The sequence below is a fragment of the Telopea speciosissima genome, chromosome 4 (assembly GCF_018873765.1).
Source record: "Telopea speciosissima isolate NSW1024214 ecotype Mountain lineage chromosome 4, Tspe_v1, whole genome shotgun sequence".
Taxonomy (NCBI): domain Eukaryota; kingdom Viridiplantae; phylum Streptophyta; class Magnoliopsida; order Proteales; family Proteaceae; genus Telopea; species Telopea speciosissima.
In genome coordinates this window covers 55,294,949-55,316,879 of record NC_057919.1, presented here as the reverse complement: position 1 = coordinate 55,316,879, position 21,931 = coordinate 55,294,949, and the positions used below count along the sequence as shown (strand labels likewise).

Genomic DNA, 21,931 nt, shown 5'->3' with positions numbered 1-21,931 from the left:
TAGGCTTAGGGTCTTTAGCAGGTCAGAGTTATATACAAAAAAATCTGTTATAGGCTCAGTCCTAATTGAGATTACCTAAATAGCTGATATGTTATTTTAAAATTTCTGTTTTGAAGTCCATTCTAATGTTATTGTTAAACCTCTGTCTATAACTGTACATTATGTTGTCTTCAAAATATGTTTTGGCTTTATTCTTATGAAACCGTTTAATATTGTTTTTATACCTTGTTTTGGATTCATCTCATGTAATCATTTAATACCCTGCTATGCTGTTTTTATACTCTGTTTGGCTTCATCTCATGTTACCATTTAATACACTGGTAAGCTATTTTTTTAAAATACTGTTTTAGCTTCATATACTGTTATGGGGTTTTAAAATTCTGTTTTAGCTTCATATACTGTTATGGGGTTTTAAAATAGTTTTTTAGCTTCATATACTGTTATGGACTTTTAAAATACTGTTTTAGCTTCATATACTGTTATGGGGTTTTAAAATTCTGCTTTGGTTTTATTTCATGTAACTGTTTAATACACTAATATGGTGTTTTAAAGTTTTGGAGTCTATTCTTATGTGATTATTTTAATGAGACTCTTTATTGCTTTACTCTATTATGTTTGAGAATACTTTTGAGCTGAAAGTGGGGCTGGTTTACTAGTCCTTGGGGGTAAATGTCCAGAAAGATGGATTATGGTCCTACCGGTAGAGTTCCTTTTGTTGCTTCTCACTAGTCACTAGAAACCCCGTGCAACAGTATGGGAGGTGAAAAGTCGTTTGTCTTTGATTCTGATTTTCTTTGTAAGTCCTATACCACCTTATGATGGGTAGGGAATGGGAATAGGCCGGCATTAGTATTCATGCCGTCATAGTATTGTAACCTAGTGGGCTATACTTGTACCAATAGTTATTTTGATGACCGTTGTCCATCTCTATGAGTATAAAAGGAAGGTTTTTATGCAACTGCCCTTGTTTTGAAATGGGGTTTTTCCTATTCTGCCGAGGTTTACTTTCGATGTCTATTGCTCATTGATAGACAAGCTGTACGATATTTAGTATAGTTGTTGTTTCGAAATTTGATTTGGATTTTGGATTGTATTACATGAGCATTCGACCTGTGGTTAATTTATTGAATATGGAACTTTACACTTGCTTATACTATATTCCGTCACTCAAACTAGACCATGAACCACTGTTATCATGTCTTTACAAGCACTATTATTTGAAGTAGCCTATTTAGTTTCCAAAACTGATGTTTTGCAGATGAGGACGTAGATCTAACCAGGAATTTCGGGAACGTGTAGTCTTGAGCACGTGTGATCGTGAAGAGCCCTTCCAAGGACATTTTTGTTTTATTAAGTTTATCTATTGTTAGTACTTTTAGCTTTCTTTAGTCAGAGAGTTCATGTTGAATTATTTTTTCTATTCCAGTTTAGACGGTTTGGACCATTAGTTGTGTTACCCTCTTTTGAAGACAAGGATATTTATTTTGGTTTTAATTCAATGACTATTATGATGGGATTTTATTTTGAAAGACTAACGTGTTACAATGATGGTTAGCCTGTTTGATATGAGTTAACAACTTGAAATCCGACTGTTCGGGTTTTGGGGAGTTTCACACATACTCTAAAGTTGGGAATGACAACCACATTTATGAACCGAGGAAGAAAATACATGAAACCAAACAGAAGGAGATGTTTTTATCCCAATATTACTCTGAGTTATGTGGTATATGGTAGGAGTTGGATTTGTATGAAGAATTTCAAGCTACATGTTCTGCAGATGCTACTAGTTTCAAGAAGCGCGAAGACAAACTTCGTGTTTATGATTTCATGGGAGGTCTTAATATGGAATAAGATCAGATATGTGCTCATGTCCTCAGCCATGATCCTTTTCCTTCCCTGGAGCAATCTTATCCTATGATTTAGTTAGAAGACAGCCGCCGTACTGCCATGCTTCAACCCATACCCCAGGAACGATCAGCTTTACTTTCTGGCTCTAGATCACAATCTCGAGGTGGTTTCACGCGTTCTAGTAATCGTTCTTCCATTGACATGAAAGTTTTTTTTTTTTTTTAAAATCCCGAATATTACCTAGGACCCGGGCCAGCTCCTAGAATTTTATTAAAATAAAAAATAATAAGAGATTACATAGGGGACATTACACCTTACCATTAGCAAAACCGTGAGTTAGAAAGAGAGAATGAGAGAATAGAATGGCTTGATTTCATTGATAGGTAAGCCACTCTATTTATAATAGAGGGAAATATTACAAAGGGACATAAATAGACAAAAATATCCCTAACTAGCTGACTCAATAAGAGCAACAATCTAATCCTAATAACTTAACAACTAAGCAAGCCCAAAAGGACTAGAATACCCCCATGGTATTTTGGATTACATATTCCAACACTCCCCCTTAAGCTGGATTATACATAGAAGTAAAAAGAAGCTCCAGCTTGAACAAATAAGAAAAAAAAACTCCAACATTCTAACACTCCCCCTCAAGTTGGCGCATATAAGGCACTAATGCCCAATTTGAATAAAATGGGAAGAAATAGAGTTGCAATAGAGTCCAACTTGACAGATGAATGAAGTTCCCAAATAAACCTTCAAGAACTTGAAATAATTGATCTTAAAAAAACTGGGCAAACTTGATCAGCATAGCTTTCACCAATCTTCAATAGCGGTCCAGTGATGAATCTTAGATTGTCATAATGACATAAATCTTGAAGTGAAAGACTAGGGCAGCAAGCAGCGGAATAAACTGAATTAGGCAGCGGAAACAACTGAATCAACCCAACTGTAAACCCTCAAATAGGCAGGCAACAACCAAATATCTTCAATACGCTTCAAAACTTCAATCTCCCCCTTACGGCAAACTCAACCCAATAACGAAGGATACCCAATGGCAATGCTGGAGAAAACTGACCTTCTATGTTTTTCACCAATGTTCCCGCAAGTTCTGTGTTCTGCAATGTCTGTAGGTGTATTGTACATAATCCCCCCCTCACGTGTAATAGTACATGTGGACAAATAACGGAGATGATGTAAGAGATAGTGCAAAAGTATAAACTTCCAGAATTCTCCAAAGGTGCTATGGGTATGAAAAAAGGAAGGAATGGCAAGTTAGAGTATACCATAAACTTCCAAAGTTGTTATGGGTAAATTCCAAAGGTATGGTATGGGATATGGGTAATTGAAGAAGTAGTGGGATAAAGAATCATGGAGTAATGCAACATATCAATTTTCAACCTTCTTCAATTGATCAAACAAACTTCTTAGATGGAAACTCCTACAGAGGAGAATCAAACACCAAACTCAAATATTCAGATCTGATTTAAAGTAAAAAAAAAAAAAAAAAAAAAAAAAAAAACAGATTTGATTTGGAATAAGGAAAGGCTCCAATCTTCAAGGCTTGATCAATCTTTAAACAAGGAAGAACCAGTGTATAAAACTCCAATCTATAAACCTCCCATATGCTGAATAGAACTGATGAAGATATCTGGGCAGAATTGACGTAATAAACTGCTCGAAAACTTGGATCAAATCTGAATTAGAGAACAATAATGCTTGGAGCAATCTCAAAAGTATGTTGAATATAAACTTGTAGAAAAGCTTCACACAACTAAATAGATGCGTAGTCGCAACCAATAACCATGGAACAACTGTTGTAATCCCAAATAGAAACTGACCTCCAAAGTAGTAGATTCAATTCTTCAATAAGGTGAAAGAAATTTGATCTCCAATATTAGGTAGACACAGTCTCAAGACTAGGGCAGCAGTAGTCCTTATAAAGGTAGCAATAACACCTTAACCAGTCATGCTTATAGAGGCCAATCAATAGAACCAGCAAGGGATGAATGAAAGCTCAATAGAACTAGCAGATAGAAGACAATAACTCAGCAGATCCAATAGTAAGTGATGCAGCCAGCCACTTAAGAACTAGGAAAAAAATAGGTTAATAGTTGTAGAAGTTGACTATAAGGAAGAAACCTGAATTTTGTCAAAAAACTCCATGAATGATGCTGAAACTTGGGTCGAGTACTCCTTTAATGGTGATAAAACTCTCCTAAAGAAATCAGCATGAGAGAACTGCACTAACCCTTAGATAGATTATAGTCAAGGTTTTGTAAAAACCCTGAAACTTGAGATCGATTGGAGGGTAGGGGGCTTAAAAAAAAACTGATGATGACTTGTCAAAGTGTGATGATTTCTGGTAATAGATGCTGTCCTCAGCTACTTAAATGGATCTCCAATACGAACAACCAATCTCTTGTAGTGTTTGAGGCTTGATCTTCAAGAGGGAGAAACACCAAAAAATAGGACAGCAGCTATCGTAGGTAAAAATACTTCTTCAAGCCATGAATAGTTGAAGTAGATTGCCTCTTTTGATGGTAGAAACACCTCTACAAAACCAAAGCAGCAGCAAACCTCCCTAACCCAATAATCGACTTGTGTCAGGGTTTTGGAAAACCCTGAAAAGTAGAGATCGATGGGGGAAGGGTCTTCAAAAAAAACTTGAAAAGGTGCAATATTGAGGTAAAGTGGTCCTTGTAATGGAGGAAAGCAACCCACAAAAAATCAGCATGAATAGAGAATAGTAACCCTAGTATTGATTGGAGTCAGGGTTTTGAAAAACCCTAAAAAGGTGAGATCAATTGGGTGTATCAAGGCTGGAATGGTTAGTGAAAGCTGGAGAAGAAAAAAAGGGAAAGAGAATTATGGAAGAAGGTAGATAGGTGCTGGAAAAGAAGGCAGAGGGAGCTCTAATAATGGAAGATCAGCCTTCCATGGTGATAGGAATCTGATCTCCAAATCGCAGAGATGGTTCCAGCAGTTTTCGGTTAGAAAATTGTAAAAAAGAGATAGGTAGGTTGTGGGAGGGCAGCAAGTAAATCATTGGTTTAGGTTTTCCTCATTAGTGCTGTCCTCTTACAAGGAAGAAAAGCTTAAAACCAGAAGAAGGAGAAACCGAGAGAGAGAGAAAGGAGGGAGAAGGTGATGGAAGAAAGAAAGGTTTTTTTTTTTTTTTTTTTCTTCTTCTTTCTAACCTAGATCAGAGTTGGCTCTAATACCATGTTAGCAGAACCATGAGTTAGAAAGAGAGAATGAGAGAATAGAATGGCTTGATTTCATTGATAGGTAAGCCCCTCTATTTATAATAGAGGGAAATATTACAAAGAGACATAAATAGACAGAAATATCCTTAACTAGCTAACTCAATAAGAGCAGCAACCTAATCCTAATAACTTAACAACTAAGCAAGCCCAAAAGGACAAGAATACCCCCACGGTATCCTAGATTACATTATCCAACATTACCCCAAAAAGGAGCAAAACCACACTTGGCCTCTCAAAAACAAAAACCTTCCAAACCCGAACAGATTGGAAAAGAAAATACAAATGCTATTTTTTGAGAACAGGCAGTCCAGCCTTGTCCTCCCGTATAGTAGCATGAAAAATGACCATAGGTAGACAGCCTTGCCGGAAAGTGATAGAAGACCCAGAATCACAAGCAAGATTAGCTAACCAATCAGCTCCGCCCTGTTACTTTCTCGATAAGCAAAGGACACATAAGCCCGAGCAGAAGAAATAAAGGCTAAAACCTCCTGGAACCAGTACCAACCCTTCCATAAGTTACACCTCTTTTGGTTAACCATTCTGATAGTGGATGCAGAATCCGAGTTAACCACCAAATCAAAGAAACTTAATTCTTGACACATGAGCCAACCATCCCTCAAGGCTCTTAACTCTGCAATCGAATTAGTGCAAACACCATAAAAGTTAGAGAAGGCTGCCAGGGCCACACCATTGGAGTCCCTAATGACACCTCCACCTCCTCCATAGCCCGGATTACCCCTACAAGCACCATCCACATTGAGCTTTACTGAAGCAAAAGGTAGACACCAATAAACTGGGAGAGGGCGTTTTGGCTTGGGTGTTGGAACCAAAAGGCCAAAACACTATAGTATTAAGCCGTCTCTTAAGGACCCTTACCGCGCAACCTTGGAGGGTAACTGAACATTTTTCACCCAGGCTTTAATGTGCTCAACTATTGAACCCGCAATATGCCTATTTTCCACATGCCTTCTATTATTTCTCACCTTCCAAAGCTCCCAAACGATCAAAGAAGGCAGGATTCCTGTGATATAAGCACTTAGGCTGTTACAGCTTACCGAATCATGCTAAAGAGAGATTCGACTTCTGATATCTTGTGAGGGAATAGAAGAGATGTAAAAAATACGAGAGAAATAGCCCCACACCTTAGAAGCCGTACCACCAGAAACTAGACAGTGATCAGTAGTCTCCCTCCATAGACTCCCACAACAGTTGCATTTGCAAGCCAGGGGAATGCCAACCGACGTTAAAGATTCATCTGTGGGGATCTTTCCATTAAGGAGTTGCCAAGAAAAAAAAAAAACCACCTTCAAGGGTACAGATTGATTCCATATCCACTTAGCATAAGATATCACAGGTGATACACTCCACACTTCATTCCAAGCCGACCTAGTTGTGAAACAACCATCACTAGAAGGGATCCACACTAAAACATCATTTCTATCTGAAAGAGCAAAATTATCAAGAGTAATGCTATCTCTTATTGTTGTTGAATCAATGTGAGCTAAAATGTCCTGCCTCCAAGTATCGTCCTCCCCCAAAGCATCCTTGACACACAACTCCGTATCCACTAGAAGATCATTGTCACCATAGTCAATTAGAGGGGTAGTCCCAGCCCAATTATCAAGCCAGAAGGAAATATTTCCAGAGCCAAGCAACCATCTCGATTTATCCATCAAGAACCCCTTAAAGGCCAGAGTATTACGCCAAGATTTTGAGCCAACTCCTTACGATAGAGCAATATGAAAATTTCTAAAGAACTTCGCCCTGAAAAAATCACTCCGTAGAGAACGGTCAGAATGAACCCTCCAAAGGCCCTTAAGCCTGAGGGAAAGGCCAACGTCCTCCAAAAGCCTAACCCCCAACCCCCTTCTTCAAGTGGCCTACAGACCTTCTGCCAATACACCCAATGCCTACGTTTTCCCCATTCCGAGCTTCCCCAAAGGAAATCAGCAAAAATCCCATACAATCTCTGAATAACTGCCTTAGGCGGATCCAGCGTTGCGAGAACATGGATGGGGATAGAAGAGAGGACATGTTTTAAGAGCGTAACACGTCCCCCCGAGGATAAGAGCCGTCCCTTCCAACCTGCCACCTTGTTTCTTATTTTTTAAACAAGATCGTTAAAGAAACAAATTTCGTGGTAAAGAGCGCCATACCAGAGAACATTGTTTGAAACTTCATGGTCGTCCCACTAATTCTTCCCGTGGTTGTGGTACGGGTTGATCCAACCAGTCCCATGTAAACCATACTGAGACATCTGATGCTGCCCTAATGGGTGCCTCTTTATCACAGGATGAGTTGAAGCTTCTCCGGCGTCTGATGGCCAAGTTAGAGCCCTCTTCCACACCTTTACCATTGGCTGGCTCTGCCTCTACTGTGCCAGTCAAGGGACACTGACCATATGATTGGGTCTTCCAATAAATTTTCTACCTACTCTCCAGGTTCAGGTAATGATAAAGTTAGGGTTGCTGATGGTACCCTCTCCACTGTCTCTGGAAAGGGATCCATCTAGTTCTCTTCTCTATTATTCTTATCCTCCGTGATACATGTTCCCAATTTCTCTACTAATCTTCTTTCTATTAGTTGTCTTACTCGTGATTTGAATTGTAAAAGAACTTTTTTTCCTTCTCATTGTGTCTTCCAAGACTTGGAGGCGAGGAAAACGATTGGCAATGGTAGAGTGCATGGTGGCTTACTTGCTTGAAACTACTAATCCTACTTCTATCATCAGCACACAGGTTCATCCATCTGATTCCTCCTTTGCTCTGTCCGAGTTGCATCTTTGGCATAGGCATCTTGGTCATTCTCCTCTTAGTACTTTAGTTAAAGTTTTTCCTAGTTTAGTTCAACGTTGTAATCAATATAGTTTTGATAACAAAACCGAAAATAAAAGAATGCTTGAATGATCAATGTGATCAGCCAAGCCATATATTTATAATCTGAAAAAATACACCTTAGTGACAATAATGACCCTGCCATAGCCGACATAGCTAGGTAGTACATAATAATAAAATAAAACATCAAAATGACCAGAATACCCCCACGGTATTCTGGTGTACATTATTCAACACTCCCCCTCAAGTTGGAGCAAATATGTCTATCATGCTCAACTTGACTAGATTAGGATGAAATAATTTCCCAGACAATCCCTTGGTGAAGATATTAGCAAGTTGATCAGTAGATGTCACAAAGAGAACACAAATTAGTCCTTCTTCTAACTTCTCCTTGATGAAATGCCTATCCACCTCAACATGCTTGGTACGATCATGCTGTACTGGGTTATGTGCTATGCTGATTGCAGCCTTGTTGTCACAGTACAACATCATAGGAAGACGAATAAGAACACCAAGATCCTGTAGCAAACCCTTGAGCCAGAGTAACTCACAAATGCCCTGTGCCATAGCTCGAAATTCTGCTTCGGCACTAGAACGAGCAACTACATTTTGCTTCTTACTACACCAAGTGACAAGATTTCCACCTACAAAGGAACAATACCCAGAGATAGACTTGCGATCTGCAGAACCAGCCCAATCGACATCAGTATATGCCTCTATCTGTAGGTGACCATGTGTAGACAGAAGAATGCCTTTTTCAGGAGCCGACTTCAGGTAGTAAAGAATACGAAGAACAGCCTCCATATGGGAAGAGTAGGGATCATGCATAAACTGACTCACAGTACTCACGGCGACAGTAATGTCAGGACGAGTGTGAGAGAGATAAATCAGCTTCCCTACAAGCCTTTGGTACCAGCCTTTATCAACAGGCTCACCCTCTTTTTCCTTGAGACGAACAGTAGGATCTATAGGAGTATCTGAAGGATGACAACCTAACAACCCGGTTTCAGCCAATAAGTCTAGGACATACATCCTTTGGGAGAGAAAGATGCCCTTAGAGGATCTGGCATCCTCAATCCCAAGAAAGTATCGTAGTTTCCCTAGATCTTTAATCTCAAATTCCTATCCAAGGAAGGTCTTCAACCGGTTGATCTCATCACCATCATTGCCAGTAACCACTATGTCATCAACATAGACTATAAGAACAGTGAATTTTTCATCAACCCTCTTTATAAAGAGTGTGTGATCAGCATTACACTGCTTCTAGCCTACAGAAATCATGGCCTTGTGGAACTGGCCAAACCATACTCGAGGTAACTACTTCAAGCCATAAAGTGCATGCTTCAGTTTAAAAGGAAGGGACATTGCGAGCAAACAGAAGTGCTCTAGCCACCTCCAAGAGGTGGCTGTTTTTTCTCTCAGCCACATCATTTTGGCCTGGAGTGTCAACACAGCTGGTCTGATGTAAAATCCCATGGGCAGCAAGGTATTGTTAGACATGAACTTCCATATACTCTGTCCTAATGTCACTCCTCAAAATTTTAAGAGTGGCATTGAACTAGGTCTGAACCAACTTGTGAAAATGCTGAAAACAGGAAAAGACTTCATTTTTTGTGTGCATGAGGTAGACCCAAGTGAATCTAGAGTAACAATCAATAAAAGTGACATACCATCGATGACCGGAAAGAGAAACTTTTCTACTAGGACCCCACACATCAGTATGAACAACATGCAATAAGGAAGAAGACCTGTTATTAGAAATTGGATAATTTGAACGTGTTTGTTTGGCCAAGACATAAGGCTCACAAAAAAAATCTTCCTTATTACAATCTTTAACTAATGCTGGAAATAAAAAGCATAATGTTCCTAAAGGGGGATGTCCTAGTCTAGAATGTCATTTGTGTAATTCAAAGGAGAAAGATGTCGGGTGACAGAGCCGAGAAGGTAATGCTTGGGTAGATGCAAGTTCGCCATCAAGCAGGTACAATCCGCCATCCACTTTACCAGATCCAATCGTCTTTCCCGAGTCCAATTCTTGAAAGACACAATGAGTAGGAAAAAAAAGTCACTTTACAATTCAGATTTTTGGTAATACTGCTAATAGAAAGAAGATTAGTTGTAAACTTGGGAATATGCAACACAGAAGACAAGGTAAGAGAAGGGGAATAGCCAATGGATCCTTTCTCTGAAATGGAGGAGAGGGATCCATCAGCAAGTTTGACTTTATCTTTGCCAGAAGCAGGGAAATAGGTATTTAAGAGGCTAGAAGAACTTGTCATGTGATCAGTGGCACCGGAGTCTATAATCCAAGGAGTGGAGACAACCGATACGCAATGACCAGCAAAAGAAATACCTGTACGGGCAAAGTAGGAACCTGAAATGGCAGCAGATGTAGTAGAGGTAGTGGAAGTTTGTCACAGACGCCGTAGAGCTTGGAATTCTTCCTGGGAGAAACCAATGTCAGTAGTGGGGGCTGGAGCTACACTTTCAGTGTGATTGGCTTTGTTTTTAGGCTTAGCACAACCACGTTTGGCCTCAAAATCAGCAAGCTTCCCATGTAATTTTCAACACTGGGCCTTAGTGTGATACGGTTTGTGGCAATGATCACACTTCACAGGCTCTTTGGCCGTAGCAGCAGAAGCAATACTATCAGAAGAAGGAGTTTGGGTGGAGCCAGTAGCCTATATGGCTGATCTCTCAACTGTAGGAGTAACCATCATAGCAGCCCGACGTGTCTTTTCACTGTGAACATAAGAAAAGGTCTCCTCCAAAGTGGGGAAAGGAACCCGACCAAGAACTTGCACGCGAATAGGATCATAATCAGTATTAAGGCCAGCCAAAAAATCATAGACCTGAAACTAGTCTACATAAGAGTGATAGGCAGTAATGTCGGCAGTAGTAGTGGGCTGAAAACAAGCATAGTGATCCAATTGCTGCCATAAACACTTGAGGGCAGCATAGTATTAAGTGATAGACAACTCCTTCTGAGTAGTGTTTTGGAGTATCTTCCCGAGTGTCAAGGAGGAGATACTAACTAGAGAGGTCAGTTTGCATAGAATTCAGAACAAAGGACATTACCATAGCATCATTGGCAGCCCATTTAGTACGAGCAGCACCTTCCTCAGTGGGCTGTTTAGTGGTGCCAGTAAGATGGCCAGTAAGTCCTCTACCAGCCACGGTCAAGGAGAGAGATCTGGCCCATATTAAATAGTTCGTACCATCAAGCTTAATGACAGCAGCATATGGAAGAAAGTCATTCCTAGTCTGACCATCTCCTCCAGAAGTAGCAGTAGTAATCTCGGAGTCACCCATGATTCAGCCAGGCAAGGATCGATCCAAAAAATTGAAAAAATCAGATCTTCAAAAATATGAAGCAGATGTGGCTGAAAAGCAGGTCGAGTGTACCAATGTGACAAGGGAATCTTCCCTCAAAATATCTCCCCAAACAGGCAGCCCAAACCCTAAGATCGATATAGTGTCAGGGTTTTGGAAAAACCCTGAGAGTTGAGATCGATGTAGGGGAAAAGGGGACTGGAACTTGAAGAGCTTCAGTATTTGATGATACGGTTGTGATAGACGCTGTCTAGAGGCCTGCCAGTAGTGCTCCAAAGGTGAACAATCAACCTCCCAAGTCGATAGGGTTGATTTCCAAAAAATAGGAGCAGTCCAAAAATCGCAGAAAATAGGAAAAACAGCAGCTATCGTGAACTGTAATTAGGACATATATGGTGAGGTGGGATGGAGGGCAGCAACTAGATCATAATGGGATCGTCTCATTAGTGCTGTCCTTGAAGGATGGAGAGAACCAAGGAAGGAGGAAGAAGAAAGACAGAAAAAAAAATCGATAGAGAAGGGTGGAAGAGAAAAAACGATGGAGGGGAGAGGTTTTGAAAACCTAGATCAGAGAAGTTGGCTCTGATGCCATGTTAACAAAACCGAAAATAGAAGAATGCTTGAATGATCAATATGATCAGCCAAGCCATATATTTATAATCTGCAAAAATACACCTTAGTGACAATAATAATCCTGCCATAGCCGACATAGCTAGGCAGTACATAATAATAAAAATAAAACATCAAAATGACCAGAATACCCCAACGGTATTCTGGTGTGCATTATTCAACAAGTTTCTTTTGTGATGCTTGTGTTTTTACCAAGCAAACTCGTCATGTTTATCCAATTTCTGATTGTAAAAGTTCTACTTTTAATTTAATACATTCAGATGTGCGGGGGCCTGCCCGTTGTGTTTCTATCTTTGGTTATTGTTGGTTTATCAGTTTTATTGACTGCCACACTTGCACTACTTGGCTTTATTTATTACAACACTTTGATACCATGTTACAATACTAGAGCATAAAACCACAGCAATCACACAACCAGAAAAAGTGGAAGAAGAAGAGAAGAGAAGGCCTCGTGATTGGAATAGAATACCCTACTTTGAGCAGTGTATATCTTATATAATAAAGCATAAACAGTATAATGACAAATCTGCCCCACTTTTCTTATCTAAACACAAGACAAGACCTAACATAAGAAACCATAACACCTGTGTTATGACAATTTTACCCCTTACTTCTAACAGAAAGAAAAGTAAGACATTACACTTAGTGATGAGAGACATATTAACATATTACAAATACAAAAGTACATATGAACATACATAAACCAGTTTATGTATCTTATGCATTGATCTCAACATCCCACCTTAGCCCTCGTAGAGAATCCATATTTCTTGTAAAAAATTTGGGAGTAAAATTCAGATGCTACTGCTAAAATAGTCATAAAAAATTGTAAGAACAGATACAACGTTCTGGTAACAGCATTCCTTAATGCTCTGTGTACCAGTCCACCAAATGGAGGCTTCCTGCTTTCTCCAAAAGCTGACCTCATCCCTGTACTCATCATCAAGGATACTCTAATTCATTTCTTTCCAAATAAAGCAACAAAGAGCAAAGGAAGAAGGTTCCTTAGAACCTAACAACCACGCAAGGAGTAAGCTTACAAAGATTAAACTAACTGGCACCTGACTCCTGGAGCTAGTGACAAATTCACAATATAATCAGGGAGTGGATCAAAATATAGGCCACTAGCCAATAGATTTCCTTGAACACCATCAATTTTTGTGTAATATATCAGAGAAAGCCCATCTATGGGTTAATAAAAAGAAAAAAGGAGAACTTAGATCAAACATGAGAACTCCTAATAAATCACTGTAGCATCTCCTGCCTGACTTTTCAACAGCATAAAGTAGAAAATCACTTGAAACACCTCCTCAATGCTGACCTTTCAAGTGTATATTCATCCTTGATCGTTTATTTATCAGATCAGAGAAAGACACTTCCAGTTTCTCAAGAATGTTAAGGAGGGTTCCAAATCTCCTTATCATTAGCATTTTTCAAGCCTAGACAATCAAAAAACACTGCCACCACACATCTTCATTAGATTGTTTTTGGTCATCTTCTTGACTGTTAAAGATAGAGCACTTTTCTACATCTTGACAAAATTATCTAGATTCTTGCTTCCACATTGACGTACTACCAACGTGAAACAGAAAGAAAAGGAAAGGTATTTAGTTTCCACTTTCCAAATAGCTCCATCAAAGTTAATTCCATGGTGTAGAATTTTACCTGTAAAGTGTCTCATATACTAGAGGAACGGATATAATGTAATGTGGTTGATAACGTTGCAAATCTCCCTATCAAGAAAGGTAGTCACAACGATAAGCAAGGAAGACTTGGAAAAGCAATCAAAACTAACATACTACAGGAGCTTGATCTCCTTTAACAAGAGTTACAGAAATAACAAAATAAGAGCTGGAAACTTGATAGCTTATTATGGAGACCATATTCAAATTCGTCCACAGTAAAGGGGTTTTAGGAAAAGAGAAGAGACACAACTAAAGAAACAATAAACTGATGCTCTGAAGAAAAGTACCTTCAAGTTTTGCACAGTTGTGTATATTTGCTCAACCCCGCAAGTATAAATAAAGTACTCAGCAGCTCGCTCATATGCATGCCAAGATGGAAGCATGCTTAAGAACCTATTCCCAGGCACTGCAGGTACCCTATCCCAAAAGTTCCTTATCTACATAAACAATTAAAATAAAAATTAAACTCAAGAATTGGCGAGTTTTTGCTCAACAGAAGGAAGAAGATAATGATTACAAATATAAAAAAGGGTAAGAACAAACATTAGAAAACCTATTAAAGGATTTAACATCTTTCATTTGCCAATGACATTACCAAGGTTTTAGGACTCGGTTTCGCCCATGGTTTCGACCAGCCACGAAACCAAGTTCTGCCAAGATCTTGGCAAGTTGGTGTATTTTCTTCCCGTCACGACTCGGTAGTGGGTTTTGGTGGCCATATGGCCAAGGTAGGTCCTGAAACATGACATCCACCTTATTTTAGGCCTTCTAAACATAATGAAACATTAGTTTTTACAAATTAAAACCCAAAATTGTATAGTGACTTCGGACCCTAGGTTGGTAGTCTACGGTGTAGGTGAGCTCTACCCTAGGCTAGCTATTCCACACAATATTTAGAACATATATAGTTAAAGTAGATGTGTAAAACAACTTAATTAAGAATTAGGATTATAGTTATTCCATTTGTATCGCTGTTAGAAAAGGAAAGAGAGCTTGCACTAATCCTATAGCCCAGTTTGAGGAAATGATGGCTCTTGAGAAGAACTGTACTTGGAAACTGGTTGATCTTCCCAGGGGGAGAGTTCCAGTTGGATGCAGATGGGTCTACATAGTCAAGTACCAATCAGATGGTACAAACGAGAGATACAAGGCCCGGTTAGTGGCCAAAGGATATAGTCAGGTGTATGGGATTGATTTCAGGAGACATTTGCTCCTGTGGCTAAGCACAACTCAATAAGAGTTCTCTTATCTTTGGTGGCTAATAAAGATTGGCCATTGTATCAGTTGGATGTGAAGAACGCTTTCCTCCATGGTGATCTAGAAGAGGAAGTATACATGCAAACTCCATCTGGCTTCAAGTTTCCATCAGCTGAAGGAAACGTGTGCCTGCTCAAGAAGCCACCATATGGTCTCAAACAGTCCCCGAAGGCTTGGTTTGAGAGGTTTAGACTTTAGACAGGCCATTTTGAAGAATGGGTATTCCTAGAATCAAGCTGACCACACTTTCTTTACCCGGCGAGGTAATGGTACCATCACAACCCTTATTGTCTATGTTGATGACATTGTAGTGACTAGAGATGACATGGCTGAGATAGCTAGGTTGAAGACCTACTTGGCTCAACAGTTTGAGATTAAAGATTTGGGTCCCTTAAAGTACTTCTTGGGGATTCAAGTGTCAAGGTCTAAGAAGGGAATAAATATATGTCAAAGGAACTTTATCTTAGACTTGTTGAAAGAGACAGCAATGTTGGGTTGCAAACCAACAAACTAACCTATTGATCAGAATCATAAGCTAGGAGAAGACTGTGGACCTTCCCTTGTCGATGCAGGGAAATACCAACTACCAGAGGCTTGTGGGGAAGTTGATTTATCTCCCTTTGACTTGCCCAGATATCACCTATGCAGTTGAGGTGGTGAGTCAATTTATGCATACCCCCAAGAGTGGGCACTTGAATGTTGTATACCGGATCCTCAGATACTTGAAGTCCTCTACAGGAAAAGAACTCCTTTATGCCAAGTACAACCATTTGAGAATTGAAGGCTACACTGATGTTGATTGGGTTGGTTCAATTTCTGACATGCAATCTACATCAGACTATTGTACTTTTGTGGTGGTAATATGATCACATGGAGGAGTAAAAAGCAACCAGTTGTGGCTCGGTCAAGTGCATAGCCAGAATTTAGAGATATGGCTCATGGAGTATGTGAACTCTTATGATTGAGACGACTGGTCCAAGAGTTGGGATTTGATACTGAGGCACCTATGAGACTATTGTGATAACAAGGCTGCCATAAGTATAGCACACAACTCTGTGCAACATGACAGAACAAAGCACATTGAATTCGACTGACATTTCATCAAGGAGAAGATTGACTCTAGCTACATTTGTACTCCTTTTGTTAAGACAGACGATCAATTAGCTGACATCTTTACCAAAGGGCTCATCCCTCATCAGTTTAGTACCCTGTTATGCAAGTTGGGAATGTATGACATTTATTCTCTAGCTGAGCTTAGGGGGAGTGTTAGAGTTTATGTAATAAGGGAGTTTGGGCACTAGTTTATTATCTTATTTTCTTATGTTGTATTTTTTCTGTTTTATCTTTTACCTCCCTAGGGAGGTGGTTGTAATTCTCATTTCATATTAGTAAATCAAATAGGGGAGAGGAAACATATCTCTCCATCATTCGGTTGCCATCTCTTTCTCTCTTCTTCTCTTTTCACTTCCTACCTTCTCCTCTTCTCTCTTGGAGCGATCTTTACACCATTTCCAACTTGGCTGAACTTGCTCCTACCACCTAATTGATTTCAGAATTTTTTTTTAGATTTTAGTTGGTTGTTAAATCCATGGTTGGGGTATTCAAGAGGGCTATCAGTTGGGTAACATACCTTAAAATTTCAGATCCATCCTTGATCGTATGAGTTTGAAATCCTGAAACCAAGCCTGGTTTCGGCCTGGGGTTATGATTGAGAGGTTGAAGACAACCTCTCAACTCCCCCTTTTTTATTTGTCACCATATAACCCCCTTTTCCCTTTTTACCCCTCCCATCTTCCCTCACTGTTCTGTTCATATTTTATAAACCCTTCCAATTGTATTTCTACTCAATAAATAAGAATTCCCTTTATATCCTCTCTTTGACCTACCAAGTAACCCTTTTAAAATTCTGGTTAATTACCAGATTGCCACTCCCATTACACATTGACCTATTTAGGCAAATGGTGGGGCCCATTGCGATCCCAAACAGGGTTTTCGAACCGGGATTGCATTAGAAATTTATACTTTTGAAAGGATCCCTCCACCACCCCCCAAAAAAAAATTCCTGGCTTTGGGAAACAGAGGTTATGATCTGATTGCATAAAAGTTTGCATCAAGAGATGAAAGAGTGTGCTATACAGGAAAAAAATGTTCTCCCATTTGGTGGGTTCTACAAGGATGTCTGAATCACAGTTCTCCCAATTTTTACATCAACCATTGGACTGATGCATACTACCATAAACTGTTCTGAGGCATGTTCAAGACTGGGGCATCCTCGTAATTAGGGAATAATGAGAGTATAACTTAGTTACCATTGTAATGTACTCACCATATATAGTCGATGAGATGCTTTGTTCGGGCTTCCTTCTCACTCTACTTTATTTCTACAAACTCTTATGGGATAAGGGAAACAAGCATTTGTTATTTCTTCTCAATTTCCATCTTTTTATTCTATTCTTATAAGCTCCATATCCCCATCTCCCATGGCATTCCTGGCTCCAACAGGGCCTCCGTTGATCGGCTTCTTAGATCCCATGAATTGCCTGTAAAATTCACAAAGTTCTCCCCCAGCACCAGAATGCGATAAGTAAAAAAAAGAAAATGAATAGGAGAAAAGGAGGAAAGTAGCTACTTGTGGGTATCCTCTTTGATTTTGAGGTAGAAGCAAAAAATTATTCAAGGCAATTGAGGAAACGACGGGATGTTTCTCAATTACACAAATGGAAATTGTCTCAATTAGGAAATGAAAGGCAATCAAGGAGCTAATAAAACTGGAATCAGGTTTAAAATTCCAACAGAAGGGAAAAAAGCAAAAGGAGGCAGGAATAAGGTGGGGAGGACAAAAAATTAATGACCAGAACTTGGATTGCTAGGGGACTGGGGGAATGAAAAGGGAGGAAATTTTGGAGTTTGTACTGCAGAAATGAAAGCCAGCAGTAAGATCGATGTGTATTGCCAAGAGAGTGAATATATGATTAAGTAATAGATGAGCACTGACTACAAATTCATATGAAAATAGATTTGTGTTCTGGTTTCTTGAGTTAAATAACAAAGAGGCCGTTTGATAATACTCCAAGAAATGCAATTTTCCGTTTTTATGTTCTAAGAAACGGAAAAACACCCCAAATAGTGTTTGATAAACTTTTTTCGTTTCTACTGTTTTTTTAAACATAGATTAAAATTTATGGACCAGAGAACGGGTTTGAAGAAACAAGTATGACTTGTTTTTCTGTTGCTTGAAACAAATTGAATGAAACTGTGCCCGATAAAATAAGGAAGTGGGGGGGGGGGAATCGTTTGCGATAAGAAGAAACTCAGCGCCATCGTCATCCTCAAGCTCCTCCAGCAGCATCCTCAAACTCTGAGAGGGAGTTTCGAACTTAGAAAAGCCAATAATTAAGAGGAGAGATGATTAGCGGCAAATGGGGAAGAAGAAGAGGAAGAAGACGACGACAGAAATGGGAAAGGTTTGAAGGTGTGGGAGAGAGCTTACGCGGACGAGAGATCATGGGAGTCCCTTCAAGAGGACGAATCGGGTCTGCGACTTCGCTTTTCCTGGAGGGAGCGTTGCCGGCTGTTCTCTTTTTTTCTTTCGATTGTCGGTATTCAGTAAGCCTTTTCTCATCTCTGGTTTTGATTGTTATCCCGTATCGAGGAGGAAGTTAGAAGATATATTGAGTTTTATATTCTGGTAATCTTTTTCGATTAGCAATTCGATTGATCGGGGTTCGCTTTCTCGATCTGCTCTCTCTCTGTTGATTCCGGTCGCCAACTGTATATTTTCGTGTTATGTTACCGGTAGAGAAGATTTCTGAATGATTCTTTATTGTTATTAGATTTGATGTGTGTGTTTGGATTTTCCCTTTTGTCATCCACCACCACCGCAAGAATCCAGAAGGCCTCATTCGCTACCTTTACATTGTCATCGATCTTCCAGGGTGCCCTCTTGTTTCATCTCTCATCTTCTTTCTCGCTTTCGGATTATAGTTATTCCATTTGTCTTGTCGCAATTTCCAGTTTTTTATGAAATGCTGGTTTCTTTGTAATCATATCTACAATGCTATCCTGTAATTTCAAAGAATGTAGCAAGCTTGATTTTTCTGCAATTTCTTGCTTTTTTTAAACCCAAAGGGGAAAGAAGGAAATCATAAACAAGAGACCCAAGTTCCATTCTACACCTCTGCAGGGGTCAAGTTGGCGCACGATAGGCTCTGGTGGCGCACGATTATTTTTCTCGTTCATGTGGGCTAGGTCATGGCTTCTCCCCCTCCTAGGGAGAAGAGCCCCCCTGATCCCTCTGCAGGGGTCATCACTGGTGGAGCCCAGGCTGTTTCTTTTGCTGCTGCAGTGACCAGGTCTTTGGCAACCCAGCCAGTTGCGATCGAGGTGAAGAAGGCCAGGTCGTTTTATGGAGCACCGGCAGTTTTTTTCTCGAAAGATGAGATTGCCCTGTCGGAGAAGGCTTTCTCGGCAGCTCTAATAGCGAAATGCAGCCACGGTAGGCCATCGCTGTTCACACTCAAGGAGCACTTGCAGAAGGTTTTTTTCTTGAAAGGGGATGTTGTTGTCTCAGCCCTGGCCCCGCGACACGTCCTCCTCCTATTCTTGAACTCGGCAGACTACGTTACGGTTTGGCTGAAAGCTTTTACCTTCGTCCAGGGTTATCGACTGAGATTCATGAAGTGGATGGCAGATTTCGTGTCTGGTTGGGAGTCGCCGCTGGCTCCGGTATGTGTCTCTTTGCCGGGACTGCCGGTCAATCTCTATCAAGGTAATTTCCTGGTGTCCATTGCTGGTACAATTGGGCGGTGCTTAAAAGTCGATGGAGCCACAGCGAACTGCACTCGCACTGTCGAGGCAAGGTTCTGCGTTGAAGTCGACCTGCGAGCGATGTTTCCTTCGAAGATCTGGATCGGTTGTGGGGCGCAGGGGTTTTATCAGAAGGTTGTCTACGATAGGGTTCCTCCTTACTGTACTGCCTGCTCGAAGGCTGGCCATTCAACTGATGTTTGTAGAAAGGCGATTCAGGGGATCGATGGTGAGGGTACAAGGGCTACTGGATTTCAGGCTGTTCAGGGCCCACCCCCTGCCGCGGTGGATTTGGGTGACGCTGACGACAGAAATATTGAGGGAGTCTTCATTCCAAGGGGAGAGGGCCCCTCCAACAGTGGCAGGGTGCCTGGGCTGGTTGATCAGGTAATTCCTCGGAGGCGGAGAAGAAGAGCAGGACAATGGAAGAATGTGGAACAACAGGGTGTGGGCCCTCAGTTGGTTCAAAGGGAGGTGCAGCGAGACTGCGATGGCATTGGTGGTAACTTGCTGGTTGTGAATGACGTTCAGGGAGACGTTGCTCGAGATGAGGTCGCTGGTTCGCCGGCGATGTCCTCTGCCGTGGGGGCTGCACTTCTGATGGAAGAGGGCGAAATCCCAGCAGAGGCTGAGGCTGCTACTGTTAGTCTTGAGATTGCTTCGCGTGGGGACGAAGGTGCGGGTCACGCTGCAGCCCTTAATATGGAGAAAGACTGTGCGCAGTCTGTTGGAGGCGCTGCTGTACCTTTTTCCGAAGACTTTGAGGGACCCAGGAGGGCAATGGATGATGGCCATGCGTCAGTTCAGGTTGCACAGGCTGCACCAACCCTTGAAGCAGTGATGGAGAGCTTCAGGCGCTTTCACGCTTCCATTGCTGACAGGATTCGCAGGTCCTTTGAGAGGAATGGCGAGGACAATACGGAGACTGTGGCTGCCCCCTAGGACTGTGAGACTCAACGCAGCCCGTGTGTATAAGAGGAACAGAATTAGGAAGGCTAGGAGAGGGCGGTCAGCAGTTGAGGGCCCTTCCCGACGTGTCACAAGATCTATGAGATCATTGAATTCCTCTCCCTAAGGTGACAGATGAGTTGTCTTTTCTGGAATGCGCGGGGCTTAGGGAATAAGCCTACTTCTAGGCACCTGAAAGCTTTAATTTGTATGCATAAAGTGGAGATTGTTGCCATAGTGGAGCCCAAGGCTCAAGTCACTAAGGCAAGGCGGATTATGCGCCGGATTGGGATGGATTTGCTGCACACGTCTGATAGGATTTGGGTCTTCTGGAAGGCCGGGTTTCAGGTTCAGGTGGTTGAGGAGCACACCCAGTTTGTTTCTCTAGAATGTGTGGGTGCCAGTGGGGTCTCTTTTATCTTCACCTTCGTGCATGGGCTTTGCACGACGTTGGAGCGAAGGGAGATGTGGGAGAGGCTGAAGCACTTTTCTAGGGGTAATACCCTCCCTTGGGCAGTGGGTGGAGATTTTAATGCAGTGGCTTCTCCGACTGAGAAAGCAGGGGGTAGGTCGGCGTGCTCGATGTCGATTGAGGAGTTTGGGCGATTTGTGAGTTGCTCGGGGCTTATGGATGCAAGTTACGCCAGAAATGTTTTTACTTGGTCGAATAACCAGGCAGATGCGGGAAGGGTGCTGGCCAGACTTGATCGTTTCTTGGTCAATGCGGAGTGGATTGGGGCTTTCCCTAGGTGGGAGGTTGCTCACCTTAGCAGGACGTGCTCTGACCACGCTCCTATTTGGTTGTCCTTCTCTGCTGAGGCTACCAGGGTCGGCTCTGCTTTTAAATTTCAGCAAATGTGGCTGCTTCATTCAGGGTTCCAGGAGTTTGTGCATGGTGAGTGGGGTAAACCTTTAGTTGGATTGCCTTTGTTTGTTTTGTACATGAAACTCAAGGGTCTTCGCAGTGCTTTTCGCAAATGGAACAAGGAGGTGTTTGGCATTGTGCACCAGAAGGTTAGGGATGCAGAAGACTCGGTGTGCAGGGCAGAGGCAGTGGTTGATATGGGTGCCAGTGATGAGGCCATGGCAACCCTAGGGGAGGCAAAGGAGACGCTTCAAGGTGTGCTCCTTCAGGAGGAAATTTTTTGGAGGCAGAAATCCAGGGTTACTTGGCTAAAGGAAGGGGACCGCAATACAAAGTTTTTCCACTCCATGGTCAATATCAGGAGAAAGCAGGCTTGTGTGAGTAAAATAAAAGGGGGTGATGGTGTGTGGATTACTGATGCAGGGGGGGTTCAGGCAGAGGCAGTGAGACACTTTT

General features: G+C 41.3%; 1 protein-coding gene across 1 annotated transcript in view; it reads right to left on the bottom strand.

Moving 5' to 3' along the window:
- Positions 1-21,931, bottom strand: part of LOC122658913 (probable acyl-activating enzyme 16, chloroplastic) — a 169,905-nt gene that overhangs the window by 62,674 nt on the left and 85,300 nt on the right. Inside the window, exons 7-8 of the mRNA XM_043854067.1 lie at positions 13,887-14,036; positions 13,580-13,647 (exon numbers count right to left, since the gene is read on the bottom strand). Of these exons, the coding sequence (XP_043710002.1) occupies positions 13,580-13,647; positions 13,887-14,036 (218 nt within the window). The remainder of the gene's footprint in view (positions 1-13,579; positions 13,648-13,886; positions 14,037-21,931) is intronic.